At 49.9% G+C, this 22897-nt stretch overlaps 1 protein-coding gene across 19 annotated transcripts in view; it reads left to right on the top strand.

The window, feature by feature from the left end:
- The first annotated feature begins 12209 nt into the window (after positions 1–12209).
- MARK2 (microtubule affinity regulating kinase 2) overlaps positions 12210–22897 on the top strand; it is a 105423-nt gene continuing 94735 nt past the window's right edge. For 5 of the 19 annotated variants that reach the window (XM_043518080.1, XM_043518078.1, XM_043518079.1 and 2 more), the window contains exon 1: positions 12438–12947. In XM_043518080.1, the coding sequence (XP_043374015.1) occupies positions 12891–12947 (57 nt within the window). In that variant the 5' untranslated portion in view covers positions 12438–12890. Of the gene's footprint in view, positions 12948–22897 lie in introns of all 19 variants that reach the window. The other 14 variants (XM_038409039.2, XM_038409036.2, XM_043518089.1 and 11 more) reach the window with 8 other exon arrangements.

Genomic DNA, 22897 nt, shown 5'->3' with positions numbered 1-22897 from the left:
GATGGGAGGGGGAAGGAGGAGGGGCTAAGGGGGTGACATCATCTGTAGCCAATGAGAGCGAGCCCGGATCTCCGGGATGGTGAGGCACAGGGGCACGTGACCCAAGCTGGATTCATTGTGAAAGGAAGGAAGGCGCCCCCCTTGTCCGTCTGTCTGTCTGTGTGTTTGTCTGTCTACGGGGGAGGGCGCTGGAGAAACATCTACCTAACTCCATAGAGACCCAGATCCATCCACCCCCACAGAGACCAACTGATCTACCTAACCCCGTAGAGACCCTGATCCATCCACCCCCATAGAGAGTGACCACTCTCCCTAACCCTGCAGAGATCTGGATCCATCCATCCACTGACCCCCATAGACAGCAACCAATCTACCTAACCCCATAGGACCCTAGATCCATCCATCCATCCAAGTCTATTTATCCATTCATCCCCATGCACATCCATCTAACCAGATCTCCATGCATCCATCCCCCCAGATCTGTTTGCAAAAAAGAAAAGGAGTACTTGTGGCACCTTAGAGACTAACAAATTTATTTGAGCATAAGCTTTTGTGACCTACAGCTCACTTCATCGGATGCATCACGAAAGCTTATGCTCAAATAAATTTGTTAGTCTCTAAGGTGGCACAAGTACTCCTTTTTTGTGAATACAGACGAACACAGCTGCTACTCTGAAACCCAGATCTATTTATCTACCTATCAATGCCCATATACATCCTATTATCCAGCTACCCATCCATTCCTGCACACATCCAGCTATACATCCATCCCCATACACATCCAACTATACATTCCCATACACATCTATCTAGGTATCTATCTGTCCATCTATCTGTCCACCCCCCTCGCCGCCACCCTTTTCCTTACTGCAGCACTTCCCATTGCAACACATTTTGTTTCAATCTTATAACTATCACTCTCCCTCCCTCACTTTGATTTACAGCTGGGGAAGCTGAGGCAGTGTGTGAGGCCTTGTGCTCAACGTCATACTGTATGTCTGCAGCAGGGCTCGGAGGAGAACTCAGAAGTCCCGTGCTACAAACACTGCATTACAAAGTGTGTGGGGGAAGGGTGGCTTACATGAATTTTGCAAAGTGCTTTGAGATCCTGGGGGGGAGTCACTAAATTAGCATAATGTCTGTCTCTCCACTGCTAGGAGCCCTCTGTCTGTCCATCCCCTCTACTCATTAGTGCAGCAGGAGGTGCTGTTTATGTCCAGGGTTCCCAAGAACGGTAGGAATCAGGTGAGAAAGAAATTAAACAGAACAGGGTCATGTCCGCTCAAACCCACCCCAGCTTTGGACCTGGCTCCAGTATTGAACCCTTTGCAGCCTTTGGTTCAAAACAAATCTCCCTTGCCACCCTGACGTGCTGAGTGGGAAGGTGGGGTGCAGTGGGCCTCGTGGGCAAGCCCTGGCATGTATCTCCAATGCTCACATGTGTGGTGCCTTCTGCCAGAAGAGCTCTCTGTGCTTTGCCCACATCTGAACTTGGTGAGGGCATGTTTCTGTGTGTGTGGACAGGCAGAGGTGTGGGGGGGAGGTGAATCCAGGCACAGGAATAGGGGGAATCTGTGTGTTTGGACAAGTGGAGGTATTTAATGTACATGTGGTGAGAAGTGCAGAGAAATGTCAAGAGGGTGTGTGTGCATGTAGTGTCATGTGTCAACAGACATGTATATGCCTGGGGAATTCATGTGTCTGCACATGTGCATAGGGCAAGCACAGGGTCATGCATGCATGCATGGGATATGTATGTGTGCATATTTGTCTGCATGTGTTAAGCATGTAAGAGTGTAGATGTGTGACAGATGTGTTAATGAATTAACATGTGATAATACATCATGCTCATTTTCCACATCCACTGACTCCCAAATCCATGCAAGCCACACCCACTGTACACGTCCAACAGATCCCAAGCCCCGCAGGCCACGCTGCCTCTCACACCAACACCATAGTGTGCTCCGGAGGGTTGGTACAGGCAGCTTTGCCTTTGCATCTCAGTGCCTTTGTTTTGAATGCTTTGGGTTCCCTCCCACCAGCATCTCAGGGGGCGGGGGGACTGCATAGCATGTTACTCATGGGTAACACACACAGCATGGGAAGAGACATGCCCAGCCTGGAACTGGCTCAACGAGAAACTTCTTGAGCTGGAGCCAACAGCTCCAGGTCCCTGCCCATTTGTTGGTGAGGTAATGGGGTGGAGATGACTCAGGCACCACAACATCAGAGGCCAGATCCCCAGCTGGTGTAAATTAGGCACAGCTCCACTGGAGTCAATGGGAACTAGAGCATGAGGCAGTGTTCCTTTATTGCCTACTGATTTATACGTACGTGTGTGTGTGTGTAGTAGACAGAACCCTTTTCTGGACCCATCCCACAAATCCCTAGGGTGGACTCCTGCCTGCTGCTCCGATCTCTCTGGGGCAGCACGGAGCCAGAGCTACTCCCATACTGAACCCCACAGTCTGGCCCATCTGGACTAGCCCTGTTGGTAGAGCTGGCATGTGGCAGCATTTGCGGGCTCTGGCTCTTTGAATCCCTCATTCAGAAGCAGTCACGCTGCAGGACTGCTTGCCTTGCATCCTCTTTCCCCCTGCCACTGCCACTGGCGTGGGAGCCAGTGCACCCTCTCATGGGGCCTTTCCAAAGCTATGAGTCACCAGGGTTGAGCACAGTCTGGTCATGCCCATGAGCTAAATGGGCTTTCCTAGCTCTGGCTCCTTGGGGATTTCAAGGAGGAAAGCAGTGAACCAGGCACTATATACGCCCTCTGGGACCCCTTGCTGGGTTCAAAGAGCCAGGACCAGATCCTGTGGTTAGGTGCAAATCTGGAAGTGCCTCAAGGACTCCAGAATCATGCCCCTGGGTGGAGGGAGAGCAGAATGGGGCCTATTGCTTGAATGGGGAGGGTAAAGGGGTGGAATCCCTGCCACTGATCTTACCCCCAGAAGCCTATTCCAGAGCTAGACCTAGCGTTAGAAAGATTTCCCTAATATGCATGTATATTTGTGTAGGGTATGTGCGCATTTAAGCACGTGGGTATGTGGGCATGAGTTGTGTGTGTGTGTGTGTGCCGGGTGGGTGTGCATGTAAACATGAGTGTATATGTACAATCAGACATGCAGTCTCACCCTGGGCCAGGCTGATCCCCCTAACCCTATAGTCCAGTGCTGGGTCTGTGTGGCTGAGTGTCTGGGGCCGCCCCAGCAGTGTGCAGGTGGTGGGAGTGCTCCCTAGAGATGCAGGGCCAGACCCACTGTGCACTACCCAGCTGGGTTCATCCACAGAGATCCCACTCCTGGGGTCCCAGGAATTATGTCATCAGCAGCCAATCAGAATGGGTCACTCCATGCTGAGTTGTAAATCTCTTTCATAATTTTGCAGTGGGGCGGGGGGGAGGGGGATTCTCTTGGGACTGTTCCATTGTCACAGCTAAACAGGAAGGGTGGGGGAGAATGGAACTAACCATTATAACACGTCTGGGGTTTCTGTCTCTCTTTCTATCAGATTGTCTCTCCTGCCACTGGGAATCAGGACTCCTGGGTTCTATGTCCAGCTCTGGGAGGGGATTTGGGTTGAATGGGTTAGAGTGGGTGGCTGAATTTCTATTCAGCACAGAGTGGGGTCTAAGTGGGTTAAAGCAGGGGCATTGAGAGTCAAGACTCCTGGGTTCTATTCCCAAGGCTGGAGCAGAATAACATACAAACACAATTCCCCCTCTCCTAACCATGAGACCCCAATTCCCTCCCACAGCTGAAAACTGAACCCAGGAGTTCTGACTCTCAACCCCCTTCTCTCCCCACTTATTTTCTCACATACACTGTGTAACTTGCGTGTAAGCTCTGCTTTGTTACTGGGGCCAGCAGTGGCTGTCTAAGCTTATTTTTAATGACCCACCAGGGTGGGTGTTGGGATCTGGGGTCTTTTCCTTCTAGGGGGTGCTGGCTCTGATCCAGCCAAATGATGGGGGAATTGGCTGGCTCAGGAGGCAGGGAATGGGATATAGGGGATCAACTTAGACGGACAAACGGGAGGCAGCATTTTCTGGGAGGCTCCCACTGGGATGCTGCAGGGGTTGTGCTATTTTAGAGAATCCTGGGGAGGAGGATAGGGGAACGGGTCAGCCCTGCAGGTATCTGTTGGAGCCTCTCCCTGCATCTTGCCCCAAGCACGGACGGAGATTGCTGAGACAAGCAACTTGCCCCACCCACGCACTACCCGTTCGATCTCTGACGCCACAGATCTCCCTGCAGGCAGAACAGGCCCAGCAGAAAAATCAATACTGTCCCCTGCGCTAGGCCGAGAGCACGAGCATTGTCCCCCTCCCTATGTGACACCGCTGGCTCCCCACATCACAGCACTGCCTCTCCCATGGCACAACTGCCCCTTCACCCACAGCACCCTACCCATGATAGTGCTGCCTCCCCATCTATGACAGCATCCCACGCCCCCAAGGCACTGCTGTCTCCCAACCTCTGATGTGCTGCTCTCATATCCTCCCCTTCCGGTCAGCCCGTCCCTGGTTCTAAACCACTCCTGCCCTGGGAGTAGATACAGCTAGATTGGTGACCCATCTACTCCCAGTTAGATTTATGGGCCCATCCAGCCTGGTATCCTTCGCTTTCCCTGCCACCCCAGATCAGACCAATGGGCTCATCCAGCTAGTATCCTCCCTCTCCTCCACCCTGGAACAGACCACTGGGCCCACCTAGGGTCCCTCAACCCCCATAATGCACCTGTTTGACAGGCCAATGCTGCAGGTGTGCTGGTGGGAGTTTCCTTCCAGACCCTTAGGGAGAATGATCCAGCTGGCACCAAGTACACATGGGGAGTCTGAGGAGATAGCAGGGTGGGTGCCTGCAGGGGGGCAGGGAGCTGGCATGTCAGGTGCTAAGGCACACACCAGCTCACAGTGGGTGCTAACAGCCCTTTCTTACCTTGCATCTTTGCTTCTGAAGCACATGGACAGGGCATGTGCACACAGGCTGGCACAGGGTGGGGCAGGAGGGTGATCGGACAGTAGCTGGTGTCTGCAGAGGTTGCAATGCAAGGAAGAGGGTGCATGCAGCTGGATAGCTCCCCCCACGCCAGCCTTGAGTCAGGTGCTGCCATGCAGCTGGGACACAGTGCTACTGCCACCCTGCCCTCTAATGGGTATCGACAGACACCATGTGGGTGGTGATCAGCTGACCTGCCTGCAGGGGACACATCAGCACCACTCCCTGCGAAGGCCCATTAGCCTGGGATGTGCCAGCTGCAGGATTTAAAGCAGGCAGCACAGGGGGGGATGGGATTCAGAGTAACAACACAAGGGGAGGCATTTAAATGCAGCCACTTCTGAGGCAGAGCTGAGGGCTTCTGATACAGGGACACCTCTCCTGGTGCTGAGATGCAGCTGCCTCTGGAGTGGGGCACGAAGGCGGTTTGTAGATGAATCCCTCACCTGGAGCTGAGATGCAGCCACCTCTGGGGTGGGTCACAGAGACTGTTTAACACCTAAGGGTACACCGTGAGGAAGAATCGCGGAGGTGGGTGGCAATAGAAAGATCCAAGCTGGAGTCAGGCCAGGACACAGGGCTTAACACCTGCCATCCCATAACCCTATTCATTTGACTAGGGCATACCCACCTGGCCCCAGAGACCACCTGCCCAAAGCTCCCCCTGAGCATGGCAGGGTTGACCATTTACATATGTCATTATCCAGAACGCTTTGCAGGAGAAGATTCTAGCGTGGTGTCCCTGACCCGAATCCTGTGCTATGCCGGTGGCTGCATCTCAGCCATGGCATAGGTATGAATCTAAGGGGGAAAGACTATACTTGCATAGTGTCTGACTTATCACCCCCAGGCCTACTGTCACGCATGTGAAGAACACCATCTGTATTACTGTCTCCATGCATGTTGTCGTGCCTACTAGCAATCTCGGATATGTTAGTATCCCCCATGCACATGGTCATGCATGCTAGCATTCCATATATGTTGTCATTCATGTTAGCACCCATGCACATTAGCACTGGGTTATGATGGTAGCAGCTCCATGCAAGTTAGTTTCCCATACATGTTATACTTCATGTATGTTGTCATGCCTATTAACATCCTCCAGGTATATTAGTTCCCATGCATATTGTCACATATGTTAGCACTCTCCCTCCATGATAGCATATTCATATATGTTGTTACAAGTATTAGCACCCACCATTCATGTTAGCATAATTCATTTTTGTTGTCATGCATGTTAGCATCATCCATGCGTGTTAATGCCCATGCATGTTGTCATATATATTAGAAACCCCATGTATGAGCTCATGTCTGTTGCACATCCCCAGTGTATGTCAACATCCTCCATTCATATTCGATCACAGGCATGTTGTCACATATCTCAGCAAGCCCCCCCATCCTATACATGGTTCCACCCATCAACACCCCCCTTTGGCTCATGCAGCTTCCCCCTGCTGTTAAACAAGTCCTGTTGTTGGAAGCAGCCCCCCTTGTGGGTGCTACAGGGGTTCCTCAGCCTGACCCACCTCGTATCTCCAACCAACTATGTATATGATGGGCATCGTGCCCTTGGCCAAAGCTCTGCGTTGGCCACAGGGGCTGCATCCCCCACTTCCTTGGGAGGGGAGGGGCTTGGGATGCAGAGGCACTGCGGGGGGTAAGAGGCTCAGAGGAAAGTGGTCTGGGAGCACAGGATTGTGCAGAGTCTGGGGGGCACAGGACTGGAGGGCTCAGATGCAGTTGGAGAGTAAGGGGTCCAGGGGATACAGGACTGAGGGGCTCAGAGGGGGTTGGAGGGGAAGGAGTCTGGGGGGCACAGGACTGGAAGCCTCGGGGGGCTGGGGGCTTTGGAGGAGCCCATGGCAGCCCCATCAGAGATGCCAAGGGATGGAACAGGCCTTAGAGCCCTCCCAACCCCAGGCAGGGCCCCATTTGCTGGGGGGCAGTGTGTGTGGTGCCTCCAATGACCTCCAGGGCCATGCCAGCTGTCGGTGGGGTGTCTTGCTCCTCCCTTGGCTTTAGCCATTGATTTGTTCTGGTTCTCCACTGCAGGCAGGGCTCCTCCACATTGTCCCTGCAGAACCCCCCCTCCACTGCTGGTGCTCAGGACTCCCCTCTGCAGCTGGGAGAGCTGAGTCCCAGCCCCCGCAACCCAGGCACTCAGTCCAGCAGTCAGGGTTGCTGGGTGGTGGGGACAAGACAGTGAAGAGTTAATGGCAAAGTAGCTCCCTGCCTTCACCACCTGATCATGTGTCTGGACCCCCCAGCACCTTCCTCCTGTCCTCCATGGGGCTTTATAGGTAGAAACTACTATTCTAAGGCAGAGCTGGGGGAGGGAATCCTGACACACAGTCCCCCTTCTCCCCACAGCCTACAGGCTTCCTTACACTCCCCCCTCCTCACCCCACCCTACAGGCTCCTTCCACTCCTCACCCCAGTCTGCGGGCTGCCTTCTGCTCCCCTCCACTCTCCCCACAGCCTGCAGGCTGCCTTTTGCTGCCCCCAAGGCTATGTGCTGCCTTCTGCTGCCCCCCAATTGGCCCCTAGCCTGTGAAATGCCTTGCACTCCCCTCTAGGTCCTCCCCCCTCCCCCGTGGGCTGTCTTCTTATGTCTCCCCCATCACATGGGCAGCTTTCTGCAGCCCCCCGACCTTTAGGCTGCCTTCTGCTGCACCCCTCGCCTGTGGTGCTTCCCCCACCCCCATTATCCTCCTCTTGCATTTCCGGTCCAGCTTTGCTGGGACCAGCCTGCCAGTCACATACATGCTGTTTGCTGACATCCGACTTGGTTTTTAGTTCCACCCTCCAGACTCTGGCACAGAAATCTTCCCACCTTCCCCAATCAGCCATGGTTCTGCTGCTTGGCACCTGTGTTACCATAATGCAACTCAGACCCCCCACCTCACGGCCCTTTGTGCCAGGCCCTGCAGCCTCCCTGCTCAAACTCACTAGACCCCACACCCATCCCACAGCCCAGATTCCTGGGCCAGCATCGGAGCCACTGGAGCATGGTGCGTCCCCTCCTCCAGGCACTTCCATGGACCTGGGCACCAATGTGCTCCCTCCAAGGCAACCCATGCCTTTTTTCTCCCCTAACCTGTCCCCTGTCCCCCACTCCAGGCTCCAGTTGCCAGTAAGAACTGCCATTGCCAACTGACTGGATAGAGGGTGCCTGGGAAACTGTGTGCCCTCAGCTATGTGGGCACCCCGCCCATGTGAGCAGAGATGGCAGGAGGCTGTGTGCTCCATGCCTTGCAGCAGCAACGGGGCATAGATTGGGGCAGCATCTCTGCACAGGGACAATTCTCTCTGCTGCCCTGCCATAAATCACTCACTCCAGTCACTCCTGGGCCCTGCCCCTTGTTCCTGAGCAAGCCCCAACCTGTCAGGTGGGCATAGAGCCAGTGGGCACTGCTTGCCATGGGCTGGCCACCCTGCAATTGACCCCTCAGTAAACAGGGGCTGGTGCCCTTGTAACCTGCATTTCTCCAGTTCCTTTAAAATCTTAAAAAAGAAAAGGAGTACTTGTGGCACCTTAGAGACTAACACATTTATTTGAGCATAAGCTTTCATGAGCTACAGCTCACTTCATCAGATGTAGCTCACGAAAGCTTATACTCAAATAAATGTGTTAGTCTCTAAGGTGCCACAAGTCCTCCTTTTCTTTTTGCGAATACAGACTAACATGGCTGCTACTCTGAAACCTTGAAATCTTGCTAGGTGTTGCTATTGGAGAGCAACACTACCCCCTGCTAGCAGGGTGAGTGAATTGGTCTCCTGCCCCCATATTGCATATTCCCTGCTACCTTGGAAGCTGCAGGGGGATGGGGGGGAGGTAATTTTCTGCACCACCTCATGCACCCAGCTGGCTGCTATTGGGCATTCCTTGTCCCTGGCACCAGCCCCAGGACTCAGGAGTTTGGGAGAGGAAAGAAAGAATGTAACCCCCTTCCAACAGGTCAGTCTGGCTCAACGAGCCCTAGCTGCAATTAAACATGGGCTGCTGGGAGACAGGACTCTTGGGTCCAAGCCCTGGCTGTGCCTATGTCCCTTTGCCTATAGGCTTGCAAACCACAGCCATGGAGAATAGTGTGTCCCAGTGGGTAGAGCACTGGGCTGGGACTCAGGGTGCTGTTCCCAGCTCTGGCACTAACCTTGGGCAAAAGTCCTCCCCGCTTTGGGTCTACATATCTCCTCCTCCCAACATTTGTCTGTTTAGATGTTAAGCCCAGGCTGCCTTTACTATGGAGCTGTGATTTCAGTTGGGGTCTGTGCAGCCTCTGGCACAATGAGGATCCTGATTTTGGTTGACATGATCCTGAGATACACAGAACAACAATAAAGCTGCATAGAATAATTCCCTACTCTGTATGATTTTGGGCTGACATTCAGGTGTGGCATGAAGCTCCATTCATGCCTGGGACCCCCAACTGGCAGGTTGAAAACTTTGCTTGGTGTAAAAAGAAAAGGAGTACTTGTGGCACCTTAGAGACTAACAAATTTATTTGAGCATAAACTTTCGTGAGCTACAGCTCACTTCATCGGATGCTTGGTGTGTTACCCATTACATCTGGATAGGGATCCCTGGGGAGCTGGCCCAAACAGCAGACCCCCATTGCTGATTAGGTGCTGTGTGCCAAGCTGCTAAGCAGAGAGGCAGCATATAGCTCTGCTGTGGTGTGGAATATGTCATGGCGTGTTTTGAACACAACAGTTTTGATAATCCACCTGGTGCTGCACCCCACTAAGGACTCGACTTGCTTCCTTGTTAGCTCCCTATGCACTAGCACTCTGGTTGAAATCTCTACCCTCTTTACAGAGTATTTAGTTTGTGGGTGGGGGGAGACCAACAGAGACCCAGATTTTGGAATGATTCACCAAGCATCAGCCAGTCCACGTTGGTTGTGCTAATGTTGGCCATGCGGTATATGAGCATCCTCTAGTGCAGGGGTTCTCAAACTTCATTGCACTGTGACCCCCCTTCTGACAATAAAAATTACTACTTGACACCAGGAGGGGGAACCAAAGCCTGAGCCTGCCGAGCCCCACTGATCTGGGCAGGGGGTAGGGGAGGGCACAAAGCTGAAGCCCCAGGGAGGGGGCCTGTAACCTGAGTCTCATCACACAGGGCTGAAACCCTCAGGCTTTGGCTTCAGCCTCGGGCAGTGGAGCTCGGGTTTTGGCTTTGGACCTGTTCCCCAGCACGTCTAAGCCAGCTCTGGTGACCCCATTAAAATGGAGTTGCAACCTACAGTTTGAGAACCGCTGCTGAAATGTGTGTGTGGGTGAAGGGCTGTTGCACACGTGTGTGCATGCAGGTGTGGGTATGTGCATGCGACTAGGACTCTGGGAAATCGTGTGGATGAGTTTGCATGTCGAGATGCACAGGTGTGTGTAGGCACTGTAACTCAGGATAGGAGTGCCTGAGTGTGTGCACATGGCTGTGCAAGCTGATGTGTATATGCACATGAATATGTGCACGTAGCTGTGGATATATGCATGTGCAGTTGTGTCTCCCCCCCACCCAACTAATTCCTGGTGCTCGCACACTCCAGCTTGGGCTAACGGGAGTGCTGGACGTCGTCGACAACAACCTGCTCCCATAGCATCTCGAGGACGCTGAGTGGGGTTCTGAGCGCCCCCAAGCGTCCGCGACATCCCGAGTGCATCAGCCTTTGCTCCTGGCCCTGAGCTGCGGGCCCACGAATTGCAGGTCTACCTCTGACCAGCAGGTGCCGCTGCTGGCGCACTTCAGTCCCAAGCTGTAGTTGCACCAGCCCATGTAGCTGGGTAATGAGTCTCTAGCAGCAGTAGCGAAGGTGGGGTCTGGTCATATGAGAAAAATAAAGCTTCCGATCGGCCCCGTGCGCTGGTGGGGGGGGGGGGTTAGCACCAGCAATCCCATGCACGGAGGAGGACACTGGGAGGGGAAGGGGACTTGTGTTTCCCCCAGAGCTGCTTGTAGGTGCGTGAAGGAGGAGACGCACAGGTGTGCGTGGGGCCGGGAGGGAGTGTGTGCAGGTGAGTCTTGTGTCTTCAGGGGGCGCAGATGTAGATGGGGGTGCAAAGCACAGGAATAAGTTGCCTACCTGGTGGAATCTCCATCATTGGGGATTTTTAAGAGCAGGTTGGACAAACACCTGTCAGAGATGGTCTAGATAATACTTAGTCCTGCTTTGAGTGCAGGGGACTGGACTAGATGACCTCTCAAGGTCCCTTCCAGTCCTATGATAGGTTTCAGAGTAGCAGCCGTGTTAGTCTGTATTCGCAAAAAGAAAAGGAGTACTTGTGGTACCTTAGAGACTAACAAATTTATTAGAGCATAAGCTTTCGTGAGCTACAGCTCACTTCATCGGATGCATTTGGTGGAAAAAACAGAGGAGAGATTCTCCTCTGATATTCTTCTGTTCCTCTGATATTCTTGTTAACTGCTGGAATTAGCCTACCTTGCTTGTCACCATGAAAGGTTTTCCTCCTTTCCCCCCCCCCGCTGCTGGTGATGGCTCATCTTAAGTGATCACTCTCCTTACAGTGTGTATGATAAACCCATTGTTTCATGTTCTCTGTGTGTGTATATAAATCTCTCCTCTGTTTTTTCCACCAAATGCATCCGATGAAGTGAGCTGTAGCTCACAAAAGCTTATGCTCTAATACATTTGTTAGTCTCTAAGGTGCCACAAGTACTCCTTTTCTTCCAGTCCTATGATACTATGACATGCACGCACGTCGAAGGCTGGGCACTGGTGTTTGGAGGTGTTGCAGCTCTACCATGTGTGCCTATGCAGATGTGCCCAGGTGTACATGCACACTTGTGCATGTTTGCACAACCAGGTGTGTACATGCATACATATTTGCACAATCAAGTGTGTACCTGTGTGTGCAAATTTGCACATCCAGGTACCCGGATGGGTGATTTATTCTCTCCCCCCCAGCCCTGCTACCCTCCTCCTCACCGGAGAATAAACCCCTTCAAATGCAAACTCAGACCCTAGTTACGGAAAGTGGCGGGAATAGCCGAAGCTGGGCGGTTCCGCCGGCTTTCGTCCCCGAGCTCGGGTACTACTCGCCTTGGGAAGGCGGAAAGAACCGAAGCCTCTTCGGCTATATCCGTTGATTTCCGGAAATTGCCGAGGGGTGCGTCAGCGGGGGCGGGGAGTTTTCCGGAAACTGCCGCTCTTCGGCCTTCGGGAACTCTCGGGCGCTCGTCCGGAAATGTCCGATCGCTGCCCTGGGGGTGAACTTCGGGTTTCTCCGGAAGGAGGCGGAAATGACCGACCGTGAAAGGGGCTGCGCCCGCTGTCTCGGATATTTCCGGAAGGGGGCGGGAGCAGGCGATGGTGAGGGAGGGCGAGTCGAGTGTTTCGGCGAGGCGACCGCCGTGGTGGTGGGGGGCTGGTGTTTCCGGAACCGGCGGAAACTGGCTCTGGCGGGCGGCTCGGATGTTTCCGGAAGGGGGCGGAAATGGCCGAAGGCCGGCGGTGGCGGCGGCCATGTTGGGAGCTGCTGCTGTGTGAGTGTGAGATGCGCTGAGGGGAGCCGGATCTCGGGGCGGAGAAGGCGGCTTGGCCGGGGGCACTCGGCCTCCGGATCTCCTTAGCCCCGGCTCCGCGCAGCCTTCGCCTACGCGCACGCCTGGTTCCCGGCGGCGCGGCCTGGTCCCTGCGCCTCATCCCTGGGTTCGCCTGAGCTGTCGGGCCGGGCTTCCCTCACCGCGGCCCCGCGGAGACCCATGTCCGAGCTCCGGCGCCCTCCTGCTCCCTGAGTCCCCCCTTCCCCCTGGGGCTCCCCCATGGTGGTGGCCTGGCCGCCCCCCAGCGGTGTGAGGAGAGCCCCGGCCTGAGCCCCAGGAACTGCCGGAGCCCCAGGAGCCGCTGGCCAAGGGGGGGCAAGATGTCGAGCAGCGGCCGGAGCCCCCTCCCCACCGTGAATGAGAGAGACACGGAGCAGGTAGGGGACTGGGGAGTTCCTACCCCACAGGCGGGCGGGATTCCATATTTTGCTGAGGGGAAGGCATGCTGGGGGGGCAAGAGAGGGGTTCCCTGCACCGTATGGGGTACATCGAGCAGACAGTGACTACGGGGCTATGGAGTGGGTAATACCCCATCCCCTATAGATCCCTACCTCATGTTTACTATGGTACAGTGAGGGGTGGGAGCCTGCCTCTTCTCCATAGATCGCTATGCACCCTTCTTGGGTCCTTACGTATCCACCTTGTTGCTGGCACAAAGTGGTCATGCCCGGTGTCCCCAACAACCTGGTCCTCTCTGTGCTGGGGAATGTGGAACAGGAAGGCAGGAGACTCCTACAGAATCCCCTATATGTGCATACATACACCCACCCAGTAGCTCCTTATATGCCTCCCACACTCTACCGTTCCATGGTGAACGGAAGGGAGGTGGTGCAGGTCAGAGATAACCCCTGTATGTGTACCCATGCCCCCGGTACTTCATCACTAACTGCTCCTTGGTGAATGAGATATGGAGACAGGTAAGGGAGAGACAGTGCACAGATCTATAGACCTCTGTGTATCTTCCTAATCCCCTCCACCCTAGAGTGGGTGCAGGGACACTTGTAGAACCCTGTTAGTCTGTATTCGCAAAAAGAAAAGGAGAACTTGTGGCTGCATCCGATGAAGTGAGCTGTAGCTCACGAAAGCTTATGCTCTAATAAATTTGTTAGTCTCTAAGGTGCTACAAGTTCTCCTTTTCTTTTTGTAGAACCCTGTAACACTCCCATGGCGAAAGAGAGGTATGCTGCAGGAATGAGAGAGCGCTCTCTCTAGTTCTTATACCCAAAGGCCAATGAGCGATGATGTAGGAGTGGCTCTGTGCCCCCTTAATGTTCCACCCTCAACACAATCTCCCTGAAATGGGAAGGAGAGGGCAGTGGATTGTTCTATCCCCTATTATGTGCATGAGCAGTTTGGAGCAGGGAGCATTTCCATCTCTTCTTCCTCTCCCCCATATTAATTGCCTCATCGATCCATGATGAAGGGTGGGGGCTTTCTTTCATAGAATATCAGGGTTGGAAGGGACCTCAGGAGGTCATCTAGTCCAACCCCCTGCTCAAAGTAGGACCAATCCCCAATTTTTACCCCAGATCCCTAAATGGCCCTGTCAAAGATTGAACTCACAACCCTGGGTTTAGCTGGGCAAGGGAAATGGCCCCCTGCTCTGAATCTCCTTGCCTTCTCTGCTGTTCAATATCACATCTAGTCCTTCCTTGGATTTCTCATGCTCACTCAGTATCTCCTTGTGCCCTTATTAGGTCTCAGACCCAAGGGGTTACCTCTATCTCAAGTGCCTCATTCAGTTGATGCAGTTCAAGATGCTTTGTGAGGTGGTGGTGGTTTGCTCTTTCATGGGTGTGTTTGCAAGAGGTGACAACTAGTGAGCAGATTGCCTCCCCAGGATGAATTTAGGAAACAGCTCCTAGGAAATGCACCAATCTAGCCTCTTCTTTTCCCCGGGCCTTTGTGAGTTGAGACCTGCTGTAGATGGGAGCTTCTCACAATCAGTGATTTTTTTTTTTTTTTTTTGGAGTTGATTTGTGGAGAAAAGAAGGATCCCTCCAATGTGTTCTGTTTAACTGCACAAGGGAAATCAAAAGGTGTTTTTGGACCTTATTTGTAGAAAGTATCCTTGGGCAGAGTGAACACTCTTTCAAGAGTACAGTTGAGGCAGGTTGTGTAATAGCAGAAGGTAATTTATTAATTGCTTTGTGTTATACCTGACTTTTTTTTTTTTAAAACAAGGAGAGGATCTGTTTGAATGTGATCCATTAAGGGAGAGGTGGGGTGCTGCTGTTCTTCTGGGCTGGTTCCTGTGAGGTGCTGAGAATCATTGCAGGACAAGACCCTGTGTGACTTGCTAACTGGTTTAATGGGTAGGATAACTACCTGCACACACATTCTGCATTAGATAAGCCTGGCAAGGGATGGACCTGGCAGTCTTAAAGGTCTTGGACTTCTATCCTAATAACAGCCTTCGCTCCATGAAGTCTGATTCATTCTCAGTGGTTGATGCACTGTAGCAGCCATGTGCTACTTAATCTTCCCCTTCCCCTTGTCCAAAGAAAAGGTATTTCAAAAATGGGCTTCCCTCCCAGTCCAGAGACCGATATGTGGTTGTGTCCCCCCTGCTAATAAAGCGCAGGGAGGTGTGGATTTGTGTACTGTACATACACTTGTGCATTGTGTGGCCAAGAGGGCCCTAGCTGGACCCTTTGATCACTAATCCATGCCTTATGTCAGTGGAGTTACAACAGGGATGAAGTTGGATGTGGTCTCACTGCGTGCCCTGGTGCTCCTTAGAATTAGACTTTTTTTCGTAGGTGCCTTTAAATGAGCAGGAATTCGACTTCAAAATGGGAAGAGGCTCCCTCTGTTTCTGTTAACTGGTCTCATAACATTAATTTCATCTTGTGTGCTTAACAATTTATTCAAAATAACTAAATTTGGCTGACATTTAAGCATGATTGATCTAAAGCTGTTTCCATGATCTCTCTTCAGCTGCCTCAACTTTAAATTGCTGAAGCACAAAAATAAAGCTTCTGCTTCCCTTATCCCTAGTATGGTTGGATAATGAGAATTCAGATCTCTGACTCTGACACTTTGGACTGTGTCTCAATTATGTAGGCTTCTTTAGCTATGTGCTTCCCTGTTTTCTTGGGGTGGGGTGGGGGGGGTTGCAAGTAGACTATTGTGGTGCATAATAAAGAAAGACAAAAGCAGAATATAATTCAGAGCCAAGATTTCAGTCATCTGCTTCCGTTAAAACTGGAGGACTGGAGAGTTGCAGGAATCTGAATTCTCAATAAAATAAGAATTTATCTCTGTGTCAGTGTTAAGAGGGAGTTGTGGAGATGTCAGAGAACTGAAACCAAGGAAGGCAAACTATAGTGCATCTCCATCTCTTGCTGCTTTTTTAACTTTGGAGTCATCTTGTGCTTTTAAGAAGATAACAGCATCAGAGGCAGGGTAGGGGTGTTTGTATGGAATCCTTTTCCATGCAACTCTTCCAACTCAGCTAAGTCCTGACCTGCAAGACTTGCATGTACCATGTCTACCCTTAGTTCTCTGATCATCTAAACTGAAAAGCAACGCTTCGCCAAAGTTTACTTTGTTGTGTGGTGATGGCTTTTCATGATCAAAACTGAGGTGGGCCTTATCTGAAAAACTGTTTCAGGCGGAAAATTTAGCTTGAGCACCTCTTGCTTTCAAGGTAGAGTCAACTATTTTGAGGTTAAAAACAGGAAGTACTGTAATTTCTGTTATCTAGAACATTGTGGATGAATATTTCAGGCGTCTGGTCCGTCAAAACTCACATCTATTTCATCCTCCAAAGTAAAAACTTCTACGTGTACAGCTCAGTATTACACTGTTTCCTCTAACATAAAACTCCCTTTTCTCAGGGTCTCTGTCCACCCTCACCCCCCACATGAATTGGCTAATTCTCTCAATTATTCAAATGCTTTTGCTATCCCAGAAACATTTCAGATAAACAGGCATGTTTGACAAGGCTGTTTTCACATCCTACTTGGTGAAATCATATGCATCTCTTAACCCTCCCAAATGCACCCACTGGCAGAGGATGCCACCCTATTGCAGGGATTTCAGTAATCTCCCAGGAAGTGCATTTTATATGTATACCTACATTGGTTGGAAATTAAAGATATTTTTAAATATATAGCTGCATAGTGTGGCGGCTGCAGAGAATTGTGACGTCTTTGGCTTTATTGCCTGTTACTTGAATGAGCACTCTGGTTCTATCCGTGATGTTTTACTGTTTAAACATGTTCCTTTTGTGCCTTTTGCCACATGCTAATGGAGCAGCATAGCTGAGAGCAGACTTCTCAACTGGAGCAGAAGTCCAGCTTCTGAGACCCGGAGCAACCTCCCAATCTGATGTACTTCCCACTTCTCTCTGACTTAAGTTTTATTCTTCAGTTTGGCTTCCCAACTGGGGAAGTCCAACTTTCAGGATTCTATTAGCTGCAAGGAGGTATTAAAACCCAACAGACATAAATGCTGCTGTGAGGCTGATGATGAGCTAAGTGGAAATACTATGATTGGTACTGCCTGGTTCTTATGAGTGGGAACGCCTAACTGCTACTTCCCAGCAAACGAGGCAGTGTATGGTTCTAAGGCATGCTGATGCTCTGTGTGTACTTGCTGTTTTTTTCTTTGTTAGGAGATCCAAGCTCTGGTGATTTCCCATGGTGTGAGGTGAGCATAAATTGTGAAGTTAACTGAAGCCCAGACTCCTGTTGATGTATGGCCCCAAGGCATGCTAGTTGTTTCACAGTCATGGAGGAAGACAGGCTCTTACACCAAAGTAGAGCCCTGCAAATCTGCGGATATCTGCTTTATATCTGGGGCTTTCTGCAGACCATGTTTGTGGATCAATGCGGACACACATTTTGTATCCGCACAGGGCTCTACTCCAAAGAGCTTTCACTTACTGTTCGTTAGGCTGTGTCTACACTGTCACTTTCAGCGCTAAAACTGTAGTCCTTCAGGGGTGTGAAAAAACAACCCATGAGTGACAAAAGTTTTAGTGCTGAAAAGCACCAGTCTAGACAGTGCTTTATTACCGGGAGCGGAGTTTGGGGTGGTTTTTTTTTATTGCCGGGAGAGCTCTGCCCTGGCAATAAAGTGTGCCTACAATGCCCACATCACAACGCTGCCATGGCAGCGCGGCCACACTGTAACGTGGGCAGTGTAGACGTATCCTTAGTGGTGTAACTTTTTTCTGACAGTTAAACTGGTGCAAATGCTAATGTGGGTTATAATAGTATAAAGATGTCTTATACTGATATAGCTCTTCCTATACTGGAAGGGGAATAAGGCATCTTTATGGTGATATAACTGTACCCACACTAAACTATACCAGTATTTTAGTTTTCAGAGTAGCAGCAGTGTTAGTCTGTATCCGCAAAAAGAAAAGGAGGACTTGTGGCACCTTAGAGACTAACAAATTTATTTGAGCATAAGCTTTCGTGAGCTACAACTCACTTCATTTTAGTGATGACATGGCCCAAGAGGCAACCAAAGAGTCAGTAGCCGAGTGAGGCATAGAACCCAGGAGTCTTGTAGTAGGCAGTGTGTCTAGCACATGTCAAACAAAATATTTTTCCTACTGTCTTTTCCAGTCCTGAGTTTCTTAATTCCTGCTGGGAGCTATATCTGCAGATGTCTTTCTTCTGCTGGCATTTTTCTTATACAGTTTTGCTATTTTTTCCTCTCCCCTTATTATCCCTGACACTTCATGTGATAAATTCCTGGGGACAGAAACAAATGAAACTTCCTTATGAACCCAAACCGTCTGTTCTGTTTCCTTGTTTTATGAAGAAGTGTAATGGGTAAAATATCATCCTGTGGCTTAAGAGTCGCATGATGGGGGAGTCCCAGCTGCAGAGCTTTATTCTGGGCTATTAAATCACCCTTTCCTCCCTACTTGGAGGCTAGAGAGTAGGGTAATGCTTGCCAAACTGGTTAGGCTGGTCTTGGTAAGGTCTGATGTCCCTGTACCAGTTAGTGCTCAATGGTGATTTGTGGTTGGTAGACGGGAACTTCCTGTAACAGCAGTTACTACAAATAAAGCCAATGGTGAAGAACGTGGGAGCAGCACCTAACAAATACCCTACCTTTTCCCAGTGCCATGTCTCTGTTTTACAGACACTAGTTAATTAAGCCATGTGACCTGCCTGTGAGGAAGGGATGTACCACTATAGTCTTTTGCAGATGGCTGAACTGAAGCAGAGACGGGATTGCTTTGTGGTCTGGGACTCTAGAGATCTGGGTTTGGTTGCTGGTTCTGCCACAGGCTATGTAAGGTGCTTATATGGCCCCTGTTACTATAGTATCTGAGCACCTCACAGTCTTGACTGTACTTATTCTCACAATGCTCCTTTAAGGGAGGGAGGTATCCTCTTTTGACAGATAGAGAGCTGAGGCACAGAGACTGAGAAGTCCCTGTGTGACCTTGGGCATGTCAGTAACAGAGCAGGGAGTTGAACCCAGGTCTCTTGGGTCCCAGGCTAGCACCATAAACACTGGACCATCCTTCCTTTGTGCCAACCCTCTGACACTGAGCAAGTCGCGTCATTTCTGTGCCTCAGTTTCCCCACTGTCTGCACAACACTAAGGACAATACACCTCTGATCTCATTTGTAGCTTCTGGGTGCTACTATAATGAAACGATAAAGCATAACGATGTTATCTGGATTGTACAATATTCTGACAAGCATTTATAAGTTGTCTGTCTCTGTAATATCAAGTTCTATTTGACTTGGCTCAGAACGCTGGTTCCTCAGCTATGGCCCATGGCATGCTCACTAGCAGTCTGTGAGAATCAGTGTGTTGCACGGAGCTCCCTCTTCTTGCTGAAAGAAGATAAGAGCATGTTAAATATTTCCCTAATATGATTCTTCCATGTCCACAGTTGCCATAAAGTTGCAGGGATATTTGAGACTGGGAAGGGGATCTGTGTGATGCCCATGAGACAAAAATGGTATGGTCCATTCCCTCCCCCCTTTAAAAATATGTTTGAGACCGTTTGATTTAGATTAAGAGCAGTAACATATTCCAAGTATAGGGAGCAAACATACCAGAAATACCACCCAAACCCTCTAATTACCACAGCCTCACACGGGAAGACAGATCATTGTAGCAAGTGAGTGGAAAAGCTGGGAATAGAACCCAGGAGTCCCAATCCTTTCTGTTAACCTTCTGGTTACACTAAGCTGAGACAGTTGCTCTATATCGCCTCATCTGTGACTCGGATTCCGATTAATGTCAGATAAGCACATTGTTAGTCCTTTTTTATTTCTCAATCTAAAATGAAACTCAAAATATCTGGATACATTTGTTAGGTGGGGGTGGTGGGTTGTACATGTTTGGCTGTATGGAAGCTAAAAAAGACTAGGTGTTTCTTAAATGGAAAAGCCTTGAATTGCAAATTAAGCTAGTCATTCTGATGTTCCCATGGAACGCATCTCTCTAATGGCATTGTGTTTTCATGAAGTTTCCCCATGGCTGATGCTTAGCTCTATGTTTCCTTTAATTCTGCCTTCTTCCCTTGGTAACTTTTTTAACAGTTGAGAGAGAGCCAAAACTACTGGCTTGGTATGAGATGCTTTTGGTCAAATGCTCAGTCTTTGAAGCAACCGGACTTCCAAGCATTAGTGGCTTGTTTTTGGAGTGCTGCATTTCATATTTATCAGGAAGCCAAACACTTGCAAACAGCACCAGGTTGTGCAATAGCTGAATCATATTGAGGGAAGGAACTGTGATGTCTAAATGTACTTTGAATTGATCTACCTGAATTGGCTGGCCGGCTATTCTGTTTACATGTGCTCTTTTTCTTTAGTAAGCCTCTCCTGTACATTATCCATCTTAAATTTCCTTTGCTCTGAGAACGGGGCTGTCATTTGTATGGGACATTGTTACTTTTCCAGTTTGTTTTCCAATGGCTGCTCTGTGTGTGCATACATGTGTGCCCCCTGAATTGTATGTCTAGGAAAAAGATCAAACCTACATTAGTTTCTGCAATTATGAAATGAAATAACCTGAACACTAACAAAATGGGTTTAAGCTTCCATCAGCACCTGCTTCTTTTGGCTTTAGTATTCGTTTGAGCCTTGGTCTCTGCTGTCACAAGAAGTCATTGAGGCCACTACCAAAAGAGACTGGATCTTTAAATGGATCTCAAGAATATCCAGGGTGTTACAGTTAATTGGAAAAAATTCTGGTTTAAGGAATATTAAACGTTATGTTTCAGTCTTTGTCATCGACTAGGATGAAACCTCTGTGGGGGACAGGTTAAGCTACATCTGTGCACTGTCTGGTTCTTATACCTTTCTCTGAAGCATCTGGTGCTAGCTGCTGTTGAAGACGGGATACTGGGATAGATGGACCTTGGGTGTGATCTAGTCTGGCAATTTCTTTGGCCTTCGTAAATCTATCAAAACACAGGCACAGCTTCAGTTGGTAGTCCTGCTTGAGGTGCAAGCACAGGGACACAGAAAAGGAGTACTGTTCCTGGCATAGCTGTGATGTAACGGAAAATGTCATCGCTCCTGTCTTATTAGGTAGTTTGGGTAGAGCAGTGGACTAGGACTCAGGAGACCTGGCTCCTCTTCCTAGTTCTTCCCCGGCCTGCAGGGTGACCTTGGGCAAATCCCTTGCCCTTTCTGTGCCTTGGTTTCCCCAGCTGTAAAATGAGGATGATGATACATCCCAACATTGTGAAGTGCTTTGAGATCTGCTGATGAAAAGTATTAGATAAGAGCTGGGTAGTATTATCTGTGTCTTAAGGCTATTCTCGGAAGATGCAACAACTCTGTAGTTCCCTTGTAAATTCCTGGAGCAATTGCAATTGACTGGGGCTCCTGTGGAAATAAGAGCCTGGGTTTCTAGCTTGGGCAATATAGACAATTGGGCTAGTGTGGTGTGCCTTACGGTGTGGTACCATTATGAAGCTTTCTGTTCAGGTTTGCCTCATTGGCTTCAGAGCTCTGCAGTCAATGACTGGCTGTATCTAAAAGAGGCTGCACTACCAGGAATTCAAACTAAAGCAACTTGCCCTGCAAATGACCATTGAACCAAGAAACTCCAAAATCACTCTCGGGTACTTACCTGGCCCCCTAATATGTGAGTGCTTCACCATCTTTACTGTATTTATATTCACAATAGCAGGGCAGTGCTATTATCCCTGCAGTACAAATGGGGAAACTGAAGCATGGACACTAACTGATTTGCCCAGGGTCACACAGAAAGTTTGTGGTAGAGCAGAGTACTTGAACTAAGGTCTCACAAGTCCTAGGCTGGTACCTCAGTCACTGGCCCATATTTCCCCATTGTGCTGGTCCTTCCTGCAAGTGGCCCTTGTACTCATACTTGCTGCAGCTTCATCCTTGTGACCATGGAGTTCTTGCTGATCATATTAGTGAAGCGTTGCATTGAGTAGGAAGGGTTTGTTCTGCAGATTGTTAGCAATAAAAAGCCAGTTCCACTGAGTTTGAAGCAATTCCATTTTGAGACTGAAAAGCCCTATTAGAGTACATGGACGATATCCCTCCTCCACCACCTTGAGATAGCAGTGATGGGATCGATCTCTGAAATATATACTCCAGTGCTCTGCCCTGTCCTAGTTTCCAGCCACTGGAGCTTCAATTGCTTTCCTTGTGTGCCCATTCCACAGTTCTGTACTTGCTATGGAGCAGGGTGACTGCTGTGAACCTCCATGTTCACAAGAGCTGATTTCACCCAGGTAGTTGGCTAAAGTTCAGTGTCTTTTAAAGAAGAGATTTTTGAATTGACTTGTTAAACTAGCTAGGTTAAAGACTTGTGTTCTGATAGCAATAACCCCCTTCCTGTCTCTGGAACAACTGCTGCAGTCCCCAGTGGAAGTCTGAGAATGAACACTGTTGCTATTTTAAGGTCTAAAAGCACATTGCCTGTCTCTTCCCCATAGCCAGGTGGGTTTGTTTGCTAAATGTTTTCAGTAGCTCCCTTCCCTTCAGAGGAACTGTTCTAGCTGGCAGAGATTACCTCAACAGCTTCTCTGTAGCCTGTCTCTTTACCCTGCCTGGCACTGTCTGAGGGTCTGAAGAGGAATAGAGGTTGAAGTCCCAAATCAAAATTTAAAGGCCTAGAGTCTTGTGAATTTCAGCTTCCCTAGTAAGTCATGGATTTAAAGGCCAGAAGGGATCATTATGATAACCTAATATGATGTCCTGCATAACACAGGCCGTAGAACCGTACCCAGTGATTCTTGTATCCAGCCCATAACTTTTGTTTGAGTTAGAGCATAGCTTTTAGAAAGACAGCCAATCCTGATTTAAAGACTTCAAGTAATGGAGATTCCACGGCATCTCTAAGTAAATTAACCGCA

The sequence above is a fragment of the Dermochelys coriacea genome, chromosome 7, assembly GCF_009764565.3.
Source record: "Dermochelys coriacea isolate rDerCor1 chromosome 7, rDerCor1.pri.v4, whole genome shotgun sequence".
In the NCBI taxonomy this organism is placed as follows: Eukaryota; Metazoa; Chordata; order Testudines; family Dermochelyidae; genus Dermochelys; species Dermochelys coriacea.
The sequence above is the reverse complement of the archived record's forward strand: the minus strand, read 5'-3'. Positions and strand labels throughout refer to the sequence as shown.